Raw genomic sequence first — 14481 nt, forward strand, 5'->3', positions numbered from 1 at the left:
CAAAGTTGTACTGAAAATGAAAGATTTTACAATGAGAGTTAATAAATAGGAAGATTATAACATAAGGAACACAAGCAGGAGTTGTCCCCCTGAGCCTGCACTTCCATTCCATCGTATCATGTTTGATCCTATGCATTAAGACAACATTCCTGCCTGATGCCCCCAATATCCCTCGACTCCATTGCGAGCCAAAAATCTGAAGTTCTGCGTCTCGAAAGCACTGATTAACTGAGCGTTCGAAGCCCTCCAGAGTAGAGGATTCTAAACCTTTACAACTCAATGCATAAAACATCCCGTAAGTAGGCGATTATGTGGAGAGGTGGGGCTGAGAGACACATTGCTGAGAGCATTTACAGTGACACAGATATCTTGCAGCAAGGACATGTTCGAAAATTTACATTGAGAACATTTGTTGAAAACCTTCACAATGTGAACTTTTATCTTTGTTTTAAGATATCTGAAATAAGATTTTTATGAACTTTTTCCTCCATTCAAATCTGCTCCCTTGCTCAATGATTCAATAATTCAATACTCAATGATACTCTGCTGTCACATGTACCTGTAGGGTTGCCAACTGTTCCGTATTAGCCGGGTCATCCCGTATATTGGGCTTAATTGGTTTGTCCCATAAGGGATCACCCTTTTCCCGTTTTTGACTCTGGTCGAGGGGACTGTCGGGTCGAGGCGCCGCGTCCGGCCCCGCCTCACCCGTCCCGACGTAGTGCATCCCATGGAGTGCAGCAGCAGCGCCTCGCCCGTGGCCCCGTCGGTCGGCAGCCCGGCCAGCTGTCCGACCTTCGGACCTTCGCTTACCGCCGACACCACCGCCACCCCTTCTCATGGCTGATCATCTGTTCATGAGTTGGATGGGGTACTGGGCCAAACCTCCTCAGCTGGCCCGCCGGCTGGGCTTTGTGTGCAGTCCAGCACCCGGGCCAACTCATCATTCACCCAGCCACGGCCGAGTCGGTCAACGAATTGCCATCGGGAAGTTGCGCCTTATTTTGACCCTTATTTGGGAGTGAGGAAGCTGGCAACACTATGTACCTTGGTACAGTGAAATGCTTTGTTTTGGATACAAATCATGCCGCAGGCCTCACCTAGGCAGTACACATGAGTTGTCACGTTTAGGCTCCAACAGAGGTACAAACGTTCACCGAATAGTCCTATCTACTGCCTGCCACAGCAGCCCCCCCATTCAGCCGAATCCCCTCCTGTTCACGGTGACCCGCACCCCCCAGCTAGTTCCCCCATAGTTCTCGTCGGCTCCTATCGCTGGGTAGCTTTTGGAGGCCCTTCTCTCTCTCCGACGCCCCCCTGCCCCACTCTCACCGACAGGCCTCTCCATTCACCGATGGCCCTCCCTGTTCTCCGACGGTCCCTACACTTTCCAACGTTCTCCAACGGCCCTCCGCGATCTCCAAGGGCCCTCCTCGCTCAGTAACGGCTCTTCTCACTCTCTGACAGGCCCATCCCTTGCCATCTCCAGTAGCATCTACTCTTCCCCAGGCTCAATGTTGACAAGTCTTTCTCCGGATTCCACCATCTGCACCACCCTAATAACAACTCTAACCAACATCCTTCCACGTTCATCTCTTGGACAACTCTTCATTTAAGTTGCTTCTAAATTAACCAAATTTCAGATAACCCTTCAGCTCTCAGCTTCCCCAGTGCTCTTGTCGTTCACACGCTCTCTTGGTTTAGGTTTAGGTTTAATGTTGTCACATCTACTGAGGTACAGTGACAAACTTTATTTTGTACACTATTCAATCAAATCAGACAATACTCTGCTCGTGCAATCAAGCCAAACTCAAGATTACTAGCTAGAGCAAAGGGAAAGATATAGAATGCAGAATATCCTTGTACCAGATGCAGAGAGAAATTCTAATGTCCACATTGAGGTAGAGATAGACAATAGACAATAGGTGCAGGAGTAGGCCATTTTGCCCTTCGAGCCAGCACCGCCATTCACTGTGATCATGGCTGATCATCCACAATCAGTACCCCGTTCCTGCCTTCTCCCCATATCCCTTGACACCGCTATCTTTAAGAGCTCTATCTAACTCCCTCTTGAAAGCATCCAGAGAATTGGCCTCCACCGCCCTCTGAGGCAGAGAATTCCACAGACTCACACCTCTCTGGGTGAAAAGGTTTTTCCTCATCTCCGTTCTAAATGGCTTACCCCTTATTCTTAAACTGTGGCCCCTGGTTCTGCAGGACAGCAGGACAGGCAGCATCTCTGGAGAGAAGGAACAGGTGATGTTTGGGGTCGAGACCTTTCTTCAGGATCCACCCAGGATCACTAAGCCACATTGTATTAAGAAAAAATACCCCTTCAGGACCAGACATTGTGACCATGATGTATCTCCTGCCATTTATCACTAGAATCCCCCCACCCCAACCTCCCACAAGGCTACACCCTCGCACCTAATAGACGGCGAGAATATTAATTAATTAATTAATTTTGAAAACGTTTTTAATGAGTTTTAATTGGGGTTTATTGTGATAGAATTTATAGGAAGAGAGTTCATATTGATTGAGTTTATATTGAGTTTATAATGATCACATTTATAATGAGCATATAGATTGATTGAGTTTGGAATGAACCTTTATAGAGGGAGATTATATAGTGTGAGCATTTGCGAATGGATTTGGACAGAAAGGTAATAGCGAGAGGATTTACTGTGGGACTTTATCAGAAAGGATTTTATAATGACGGACTTTATAGTGAGAGAGTTTAGAGAAGTATGGCAGAGATTTTTGAGTGTTGATCGTGATTGAATTGGTAATAAGAAAGCTTATAGTGAGTTTATAATGAGAACATTTGCAATGAGTAATCTATAGTATGTGGCCTTACAATGGGAAATGTTGCCAAATGGTGGAATGTGTGATGAGAGTTTTCTTGTCCCTCAGCTTTGCCTGAGTACAGTTTCATATGCAGCCTTAGATGCAGACCCTTAAGGTGCTGTCCCACTGCGGCGACCTAATCCGTGAGTTCTGGCGAGTTTGCCCTCGACCTATACTCGCAGCATGGTTGACACGAGGTCCTAGGAGGTCTTTGTAACTCCTCTTCATGCTCGAAAGTGGTCCCCGCGTACTCGAGGCCTCAGCTAGGTCGTGGCATATTTTTCAAAATGTTGAAAAATGCCCGCGAGTAAAAAAAGGTCGCCATGGAAAAAATCGATACTTTATTTACTCGTAGGTTTAGTCGTAGTAGGTCGGCATGTTAGTCGTAGGTAATCGAGGGTAGTCGAAGGTAGTTGTAGATAGTCTTCATCATAGTCGAAGGGAGGTCGAAGGAGATCGAAGGAGGTCATCTTCACTCTCCACTATTCGCTGTCCAATTTTCCCGAAGTTAGTCGTAGCTAGTTGTAGCTGGTCTTCAACATAGTCGAAGGAGGTCTTCAACATGTCATTTTTTTTTAAACCTTCTAAACTCGCCAATTAGGTCGCCCAAGTGGGACAGCCCCTTTAGCCAGGGATGTAGGGCAGCATGGTGGTGCAGCAGTAGAGTTGCTGCCTTACAGCGCCAGAGACCCGGGTTCGATCCTGACTATGGGTGCTGTCTGTGCAGAGTTCGTACGTTCTCCCTGTGACCACATGGGTTTTCCCCGGGAGCTCCGGTTTCCTCCCACACTCCAAAGACATATAAGTTTGCAGGTTCATTGGCTTTGGTAAAATTGCAAATTGTCCCTCGTGTGTAAGGTAGTGCTAGTATACAGGGTGGTCACTGGTCAGCGTGGACGGTGGGCTGAAGGGTCTGTTTCCACGCAGGATCTCCAAAAGCTAAAGGCTGAACATTATCTGTGCAATGGTCTTGGGTTTGGTATTGCAAATTCTATCCAGTCAAAGCCAGACATGGTCTACAAGAATGCAGATTTCCAACCCGTGTTATTATGCATGATATATAATCAAATTACAACATTTAACAAATGAAGGCTGTGATATAGATCTGCAATAATGCTCTGGAAAAGCTGAGATCCATTATTGATATTCACACAGTCGAGACTCCCTACCATTGACTCCATCTACACCTCACTCTGCCTTGGAAAAACAGCCAATGTAATTATAGATTTGTCCCACCCCTGGTTATTCCATCTTCTTCTTATCCCTTTGGGCAAAAGGGATAGCAGTTTAAAAGCTTGAACGGCCAGACTCAGGAACAGCCTGTTCCCCTCTGTTGTCAGGTTCTTCCATTAGCTAGAGTACTGTACCATTCACCTCTACCCCATTGTGGACATTAGACTTTGTCTCTGGAACTGATGAGCTACAATGTGCTATATATATATATATGGTTATATTTATGTACAGTATTATCTGATCGGATTGGAAGGCATGAAAACAAAGCTTTTCACTGTACCTCTGTACATGTGACAATAATACACTGAAAATGTATCCTAAACATTTGACATAATGAAGTAATGCTCAGTGTGTACATAATGGCCATATTTACATAGAGAGGGGGAGAGAGGGAGGGAGGGGGAGGGAGAGACAGGGGGGAGAGAGAGGGAGGGGGAGGGAGAGAGAGAGGTAGGGAGGGAGAGAGCAAGGGGGAGATAGATAGAGAGAGACAGAGACAGAGAGAGAGAGAGAGAGAGAGAGACAGAGAGCGAGGGAGAGAGAGAGAGATAAAGAGGGGGAGAGAGAAAGAGGGGGAGAGAGAGAGAGCAGGAGAAAGAGAGAGAGACAGAGAGAGAGAGAGCGAGGGGAGAGAGAGAGAAGAGGGGGGCAGAGAGAGAGAATAAGGGGGAGAGAGAGAGAGAGAGGGAGAGAGGGAGAGAGGGAGAGAGAGGGAGAGGGAGGGAGAGAGAGAGAGAGAAAGAGGGGGAGAGAGGGAGAGAGGGAGAGAGAGGGAGAGGGGGAGAGATAGAGAGAGAGAGATAGAGAGAGAGAGAGGGAGAGAGAGAGAGAGGGAGAGCCAGAGAGCGAGAGGTCAGATCTGCATCCAGAATGAATGAATTGTATTTTTCAATACAAGGAATTGCAAGTCCCGTTCACCAGAGAATCTGTCAGGTTTGCATCTTGCCGAGCTGCTTTGGTGTCTTGATAATACACAATGCCTTTGAAGTAAGGCGCTACACAGGGGCTGTTTATCTTAATGGAAAATAAATTACAGTAGAATGTCACAATGAATCTGGAGCATCATAAATGAAGTCTAGGGTTGTATACAACTTTTTATGGCTGCTGCCTTATTACAATGGATAACCTTTATTTACTTTCATTAGACTATTAAACAACAAGAGACTATTAATTTTTCGTCTGAAACTCCACCAAGCCCATAAAGCAAACTAGTTGCTTAATTGAGTTCATTTTAATTTCCCTCCAATCGGTGTGAATTACTGGAGAGATAAATCAGGGGGACAGGCCTTACCCCCAGTAGAAAGCCTAATTTGCAGCTAATTAGAAAACTGATTCCCAGGGAAAGATCAATAGCACGACGGATTGGAAATGACTTGCAATCTCCGAGATGGTGACTGAAAGAGCGGGCGGGAGAGGGAGAGAGAGAGAGAGAGAGGGAGAGAGAGAGAGAGGGTCCGCGCAGGGAGGAGAAGAAGAAGCGGCCGTATTTGTGTGTGGAGTTGGCCGCAGAACAGCGTTTTAATTTGATATAATATCAATCAGGACTCAAGGCTTGTCGGGCCTTTTGTTGTTTTTCACATCTCTGCTCCGGGAGCTTTGAGATGGAGATGGAGCTGTCTGTTGGGGAAGCTGCTTGATATAGTGGGACATGTTTTAAAATTCAATGAAGTCTCTGTCTTGCACTCCTGGTAGGCCTCTATATTCAGGCCTCTGCTCCAGCGCTGGGGAATTGCTATTGTGCATTTGAATGCTATTAGAAAAGGAACAACCCCCTGCAGCTGGGCGACAGTTGTCTCAGGCCATTGGGAGCTAGCAGTTGTTGAATGAGACAAGGCAAGGTCAGATGAGGCCTTATAATGACATGGACACTTAGGGTAACGCCATACTTGTGGGCCATTGTGAATCGTACAGCGGTAGAGTCACTGCCCCACAGCGTGAGTTCGATCCTGACGTTCTCCCTGTGACCTGCATGGTTTTTCTCCGGGATCTCCGGTTTCCTCTCACACTCCAAAGACGTGCGTCCCTCGTGTGTGGGATAGTCCCAGTGTACGGGGTGATCGCTGGTCGGCGCAGAATCGGTGGGCCGAAGGGCCTGTTTCCGCTCTGTATCTAAACTAAACTGAATTAAACTAACCCACCGATGGTCATATCCATCCTCCCCCCCCCATCTCAATGTTACTACTCCATTTCCATTTGTTTTCATTTTCCTGCCTTCGTTGTTTTATTTTCCTTCACCCCTTTTTGTTCATCAGCTCATTGTTTATGCATCATTCAAACACACATAGAACGTAGAACAAAGGAAAGCACAGCACAGGCACTTTGGCCCACTGTGTCGGTGCCAAACTTGACATGTATACTGAGCTCATTTGATGACACGTGGTCCATATCCCTCCATTCCCTGCACATCCACGTACCTATCTAAAAGCCTCTTAAATGCCACTGTTGTATCAGCCTCCACCACCACCACCCCCAGCAGTGCGTTCCGGGCACTCATAAGGTTCATGTGACAGGAGCAGAATAAGACCATTCGGCCCATCAAGTCTACTCCGCCATTCAATCATGGCTGATCTATCTTTCCCTCTCAACCCCATTCTCCTGCCTTCTTCCCATAACCATTGAGACCCGTACTAATGAAGAATCTGCAAGTCTCCAACTTAAAATATATCCATTGACTTGGACTCCACAACAGTCTGTGGCAATGAATTCCACAGGTTCACCACCCTCTGACTAAAGAAATTTACTTACCACCGTCTGTGTTAATAGACTTGCCCTGCACACCTCCTTTAAACATTGTCCCTCTCTCCTTAAATCTATGTCCTCTAGTCGTTGGTATTTGGGATGAAAGTTTAGACTGTAGACAGTCCGAACATTCATCCCAAATATCAAAGACTATGCCTCATGATTTTATATAGATTTATAGAGAGTGGTGAATTTATGGAATTCCCTGCCACAGAGGGCAGTGGAGGCCAAGTCACTGGATGGATTTAAGAGAGAGTTAGATAGAGCTCTAGGGGCTAGCTGAGTCAAGGGATATGGGGAGAAGGCAGGCTCGGGTTATTGATAGGGGACGATCAGCCATGATCACAATGAATGGCGGTGCAGGCTCGAAGGGCCGAATGGCCTCCTCCTGCACCTATTTTCTATGTTTCTATATACTTCTATGAGGTCTCCCCTCAACCTCTGATGTTCCAGAGAAAACAAGCCAAGTCTGTGCAACCTCTTCTTCGAGATAATGTGCTCTAATCTGGGCAGCATTCTGGTAAACCTTCTCCAAAGCCTCCACATCCTGTAATGGGGTGGCCAGAACTGCATGCAATATTCCAAATGCGGCCTGACCAACATTGTACGTACAGAGTTTAATTTTATATTGCTTCTCCCATTATAATAAAGAGCATAGGGATGGTTTCGTGTAGAAAGATTGCTAGCTTACTATCAACTCATCCATCAACTCATCAGGCACATTATATTTTTGAGGCCAAAGAATGTAGTTAGGTTTTTTTTAAATTTATTTTTCAAATTTATATTAGAAGCAATTGTACAAAGATAAAACATTTGGCATCTATGATTATACAGCTTCATTTTTAACCTTATAACCTGAAAATGAAAAAAAGAAAAGAAAGAGAGAATAAGAGAGGGAAAAAGTGAGAAGTGAAAAGATAGCTCGTAAAAGAACAAAGGACAGACCCCTAAACTACCAAACTACCCCCCCCCCCCCCCCCCGCCCACCTCGCCCAGCCCGGGATCGGATTTAAATTTAAATTTGTGTTGCGCCATGCTATTCTTGTAAGAGTTCGGTAGTTAGTTGTTTAATTTAGTTTCGAGATACAGAGTGTAAACAGGCCCTTCGACTCACCGAGCCCTTGTCAACCAGCGATCCCCCTACACTAGCAGTATCCTATAAAAAACACTGGGGAACAATTTACAATTTTTACCGAACTTCCAAACCTGTATGTCTTTGGAGAGTGGGGGAGAAACTGGAGCACCCGGAGAAAACCCACGTGGTCACAGCAAGAAGGTACAAACTCTGTACAAAGGCACCGTAGTCAGGATGGAACCCAGGTGTCTAGCACTGTAAGGCAGCAACTCTACCGCTGCACCACCGTGCCGGGCCAGTGTCACCCAAGGGTAGAAGTGACAGGGAAAGACCTCCATGTCTCAGGCAGGCTTTGATATCAGTACTAACAGAACACTTCTCTCTAATCCCATGTACAACCACACATCAAGAGACACAAAGGCCTTTTACCTAATGATAGCTAATGTTGTTTCTTATTTATAAGTGCTGCATGGATAAACCTGGTGACACTAGGCCTTTCAGCAGTGGCGGGGAAAGTATTAGAGAAAATTATGAGGGAGAGGATTTATGTTTATTAGGGATTAGTAATATTCAGTAAGGCTTTGTCAGAGGGAAATTCTACCTCATTAATTTGAAACTATAATTAGAGGAGGTGACCAAATAGATTTAGCTACCAAAGGGCAGCATGGTGGCACAGCGGTAGAGTTGCTGCCTAATGCCCCTGTCCCACTTAGGAAACCTGAACAGAAACCTCTGGAGACTTTTCGCCCCGCCCAAGGTCTCCGTGCGGTTCCCGGAGGTTGCAGATGGTTGCTGGAGGTTGTAGGTAGTGGAAGCAGGTAGGGAGACTGACAAAAACCTCCGGGAACCGCATGGAAACCTTGGGTGGGGCGCAAAGTCTCCAGAGGTTTCCGTTCAGGTTTCCTAAGTGGGACAGGGTCATTTCAGAGCTAGAGACCTCGGTTCGATCCTCACTGTGGGTTCTGTCTGTCTAGAGTTTGTACGTTCTCACCGTGACCAGCGTGGGTTTTCTCTGGGTGCTTTTCTTCACGGTTTCTTCCCACACTCCAAAGACTATTAGGTGTGTAGGTTAATTTGCTTGATAAAATTGTAAATTGTCCCTAGTGTGTGTAGGATAGTATTAGTGTATTGCTGGTTGGCACGGGCTCGATGGGCCGAAGGGCACTGTATCTCTAAACTAAACTCAACTAAACTAAAGATTGGAGAAGGCAGGGGTTTAGATGTGTCTACATGGACTTTATGAAGACATGTACAAGGTCCTGTGTGGTAGACTGGTCCAGGAGGTTAAGGCACATGGGATCATAATGAGACACCAAAGAGAGAATCCAAAATGACTTCATGATAAGAGGTAGATGTTGGTGGTGGAAGAATGTGTCTCTGATTTGAAGTATGTGACGACTGGTGTTCCACAGGGATGGGTGCATGGACCTTTGGAATGTAGGTAACCTACTTGGAGAGTCCAGGACTAGAGTTCATAGCCCTAAAATTAAAGGACGTTCTTTAGGAAGGAGATGAGGGGGAATGTCTTTAGTCAGAGGGTGGCCAATCTGGGGAATTCATTGCCACAGAAGGTTGTGGAGGCCAAGTCAATGGATACTTTTAAGGCAGAGATAGGAAGATTCTTGATTAATAGAAAGGTGTTAGGAGGGAGAGATAGATCAGGGTGAGATGATTGAATGGCAGTGTAGACTTGATGGGCTGAATGGCCTAATTCAACTCCTGTCACATGAACTTATGGGTGTGAATGTGGAGGAATCATTCCTAAGTTCACAAGTTATAGAAGTAGAATTAGACCATTCGGCCCATCGAGTCTATTCCACTGTTCAATCATGACTGACCTCTGCCTCCTAATCCCATCTTGCTGCCTTCTCTCCATAACGCTTGACACCCATTCTAATGAAGAATTTGTTTATCTCTGCCTTAAAAATATCCACTGACTTGGCCTCCACAGCCCTCGGTGGCAATGAGTTCCACAGATTCACCACCCTCTGACTAAAGAAGTTCCACAGAAGAGCGCCCTTTAATTCTGAGACTACGACCTCTGGCCCTAGACTCTCCCACCAGTGGAAACATCCTTTCCACATCCACTATGGTACGGGATACTGAGTTGGATGATCAGCCATGATCATATTGAATGGCGGTGCAGGCTCGAAGGGCCGAATGGCCTACTCCTGCACCTAATTTCTATGTTTCTATGTTTCTATGCCTATCATTATTCTGTAAGTTTCAATGAGAAGTTTGCAGATGACACAAGAAATGTCGGTGTCGTGGATATCGAGGGTGAGGAAGTGAGAAATAGATCAGATAGATCGTAAAGGGCCTGTCCCACGAGTATGCGACTCCATGCGGCAAGCGCGACCTAACGTGGTCGCTTGAGCCGTACGGCCTCGCGGGGCCGGTCCCACTTCGATCGCCGGAGCCGTATGGAGTTGTGCGGAGCTGGTCCCGACATCGCGCGGGGCTCCGAAAAACTGACAGTGTTCAAAAATTCCGCCCGGCAACGGCCTGCCGGCCCGCAGCCGCCTCGACGGGCGTGCGCAGCGTCTCGACGACGTACGTCACGCGCGAACTTCCCGCGGACTTCGCTCAAACTTCACGTCACTCACTTGACCTCCGCGCGGCCCCCGCTTCCGGTTTGGTCACGCTTGCCGCATGCAGGTCACATGCTCGTAGGACAGGCCCTTAACTGTCACTACATGTCACGTTGTTACTTGTGGGCGGAGCACCAAGGCAAATTCCTTGTATGTGAATACTTGGCCAATAAACTTACTTACTTATTTACTTATAGAAAACAAGGTGCAACTTTGACAGATGGAATGTAATCATGTCAAGAGTGAGCTGATGCATTTTTGGGGAAGTCAGATTGAGGGGGCACATAAACAATAAGTGGTGGGGAACCAGGAAATGGGCCAACACAGTGATGCAGAGATAGAGTTGCTGCCTCAGGGCATCCTAGACCCGGGTATGATCCTGACTGTAGGTGCTGTTTGTACTGAGCTTGTATGTTTAGTTTTTTTAGTTTAGAGATACAGCACGGAAACAGGCCCTTCGGCCCACCAGTCCATGCCGACCAGCGATCCCCGCACATTAACACTATCCTACACCCACTAGGTACAATTTTTACATTTACCAGGCCAATTAATCTACAAACCTGTACGTCTTTGGAATGTGGGAGGAAACCGAAGATCTCGAAGAAAACCCGCGCAGGTCACAGGGAGAACGTATATCTTCGTACAGACAGCACCTGTAGTTGGGATTGAACCCGGGTCTCCAGCACTGCATTCGCCGTAAGGCAGCAACTCTACCGCTGCGCCACTGTGACCGCGAGGGTTTTCTCCAATTTTGCTCCGATTTCCTCCCACACTCCAAAGACGTGTAGGTTTGTATGTTAATTGGCTTCGGTAAAATTGTAAATTGTCCCGAGTGTGTGTAGGATAGTGCTAGTGTACTGAGGTCGTTGGTCGGCCCGGACTTCCCAATCCCGTATCATGTCCTGCTTTTGAAATGTCAGGGAATGTCTGAAGAAGGGTCTGGATCAGACACATCACCCACCCTTTGTCTCCAGAGATCCTGGCCCGCTGAATTATTACAGGTCAGGACCCTGCTTCTGACGATTGATTGATTGACAGATACATGTGGCACAGCGGAAGAGTTGCTGCCTCATAGTGCCAGAGTCCCGGGTTCGATCCCGACTACAGGTGCTGTCTGTACGGAGTTTGCACGCTCTCCCCATGACCTGCGTGGGTTTTCGCCAAGATCTTCGGTTTCCTCCCACACTCCAAATACGTACAAGTTTGTAGGTAAATGGGTTTGGTATAAAAATGTATCAAAAATTGCCCCTCTTCTGTGCAGGGTAGTGTGCGGGGATCGCAGGTCGGTGCGGACTTGGTGGGCCGAATGGCCTGTTTATCTAAACTAAACAAATAAATATTCATTTGCTATCAATCTTCTCTGGGGAAAAAGAAGAACTGAGTGCTATGTTTTAATGCTGTGTAGTTTCGAGGAGGGCTGGCCCAATTTGATATTGTTAAGTCGGTTGCCTAGAATTCAAAAATGAAGTGCCGTCAATCTTCGCATCATTACACCTGCCTTTCTCTGCTGCTTCTCTTCCAGGCTAATGAGTACTCCCTCGCGGCCTTGGCCTCTGGATTAGAAGATGTTAAAAGCAGCCTATCGGCAGCTGCTACTCCCGACCTTGGCGCCAACGTTTCAGGACCCCAAAGTTACCCAGTTGTGACAGGTAAGGCGTCAATCTCTGTCTGTTTCACGAATAAATATGACAGCAAGCATGGCGGGTCGGCCAACATGCTTATAGACTGCTCATAGAGGAATATTTCGAGATGCATTATCGCCGTGAAAAGTTTCAGCTTTTTTAAAATAATGGCTTCACAGCAAACCATGGGCGGCACGGTGGCGCAGCGGTAGAGTTGCTGCCTCACAGCCCTGGAGACCCGGGTTCAATCCTGACTACAGGTGTCGTCTGTATGGAGTTTGTATGTTCTCCCTGTGACCTGCAAGGGTTATCACCAGTTGCTCCGGTTTTATAGACAATAGACAATAGACAATAGACAATAGACAATAGGTGCAGGAGTAGGCCATTCGGCCCTTTGAGCCATTCAATGTGATCATGGCTGATCATCCCCAATCAGTACCCTGTTCCTGCTTTCTCCCCATTTCCCCTGACTCCCACATTCTCCCACATTCTCCCACATTCCAAAGGCGGGCAGGCTTGTAGGTTGATTGACCTGTAAATTGTCCCGAATGTGAAGGATAGAACGAGTGTAAGGGTGACCGTTGGTCAACGCGGACCCACTAGGCCGGAGGCCTTGTTTCCACACTGTATCTCTAAACTCTAAACTGTAAATTGGCAATAAGTTAAAGAGGTATATGCAATTCTTTATGTACACCCAGCTGCATTAGTCCCAACCCAAAACGTCACCTTATCCATTTTCTCCAGGGATGCTGCCAGACCCGCTGAGTTACCCCAGCATTTTGTACCTATCTTTGCTATAAACCAGCATCTGCAGCTCCTTGGTTTCACAGCAACTTTAATTCACTGATGTTACCATAGGATGGATCTTGCCTGATTTGAGGTGGAGTTTCCACAACTTCCAAACTCTATTGTGTAGGAAGGAACTGCAGATGCGGGTTTACACCGAAGATAGACACAGAATGCTGGAGTAACTCAGCAGGACAGTCCAGGACCAGAGGCCTTGGCCTCAGAATAAAAGGATGTACCATTAGGAAGGAGATGAGGAGGAATTTATTTAGTGTGAGGGTGGTGAAACTGTGGAATTCATTGCCATGAACGGATGGGGAGGCCAAGGTAAACAAGGCGACCAAGGCGGTCACGGTGGCGCAGCTGTAGAGTTGCTGCCTTACAGCGAATACTGCGCCAGAGACCCAGGTTCGATCCTGACGATGGGTGCTTTCTGTACGGAGTTTGTGCGTTCTCCCCGTGACCTGCGTGGGTTTTTTCCGTGATCTTCACTATCCTCCCACACTCCAAAGACGTACAGGTTTGTAGGTTAATTGGCTTGGTAAATGTACAAAGTGTCCCAAGTGGGTGTAGGATAGTGGTAATGTGCAGGGATCGCTGGTCGGCGCAGACCCGGTGGGCTGAAGGGCCTGTTTCCGTGCTGTATCTCTAAACTAAACTAAAACTAAATTAAACGATGGATACTTTTAAGGCAGAGGTTGACAGATTCTTGATTCTTAGTCAGGGCGTCAGGGCTTATGGGGCGAAGAAAGGAGAATGGGGTTGAGAGAGAAAGATCGATCAACCATGATTGAATGGCGGAGTGGACATGATGGGCCGAATGGCCCAATTCTGTTCCTGGAATTTATGAACATATTAACTCAGTGGATCAGGCAGCATCTCTGGAGAAAAGGAATAGGTGACATTCCACATCGAGACCCTTCTTCAGACCAACTGGTTGAGAAAAAGACCTGATCCATTTTATGGGAGGACACCACTTTAATTATTTTTATTTCAGTTGCTAATTATCTTGCAATAGCCAGCTGGATGGATGGATCAATAGATAGCTGGATGAATGGTTTAATAGATCTATAATTGATTAGATTGATGATTAAATGAATGGAGGGAAGAACTGCTGGATGGATGATGGTTGGTAATTTGCAAAATGAAGCAGGGAGATGAATAGTTGGGTCGACAGGTGAAGGTGTGGGTGAGGTGGATGAATTCACGAGCAAAACGTAGAGAAGGAATAAATCAAACAGATGTAGAGATGTCTACCCAATCTATTCCACTCATGATTTTTTACACCTCTATAAGATCACCCCATATCCTCCTGCACTCTTAATGCCCCTGTCCCACTTAGGAAACCTAAATGGAAACCTCTGGAGACTTTGCACCCCACCCAAGATTTCCGTGCGGTTCCCGGAGGTTTTTGTCAGTCTTCCTACCTGCTTCCACTACCTGTAACCTCCAGCAACCACCTGCAACCTCCGGGAACCGCACGGAAACCTTGGGTGGGGCGCAAAGTCTCCAGAGGTTTTCGTTCACGTTTCCTAAGTGGGACAGGGGCATAAGAAGTAGAGCCCTAGCCTGCTCAACCACTCCCTAT

The 14481-nt window shown here is 46.9% G+C and overlaps 1 protein-coding gene across 17 annotated transcripts in view; it reads left to right on the forward strand.

Annotated features, from left to right (window-relative positions):
- The window catches only part of pax2 (paired box 2), a 184341-nt gene that overhangs the window by 137449 nt on the left and 32411 nt on the right, over nt 1–14481 (forward strand). For all 17 annotated transcript variants that reach the window (XM_033012896.1, XM_033012898.1, XM_033012899.1 and 14 more), the window contains one exon: nt 12008–12134. In XM_033012896.1, coding sequence (XP_032868787.1) covers nt 12008–12134 — 127 coding nt within the window. The remainder of the gene's footprint in view (nt 1–12007; nt 12135–14481) is intronic.

This window comes from Amblyraja radiata, chromosome 37 (genome assembly GCF_010909765.2).
Source record: "Amblyraja radiata isolate CabotCenter1 chromosome 37, sAmbRad1.1.pri, whole genome shotgun sequence".
Taxonomy (NCBI): Eukaryota; Metazoa; Chordata; class Chondrichthyes; order Rajiformes; family Rajidae; genus Amblyraja; species Amblyraja radiata.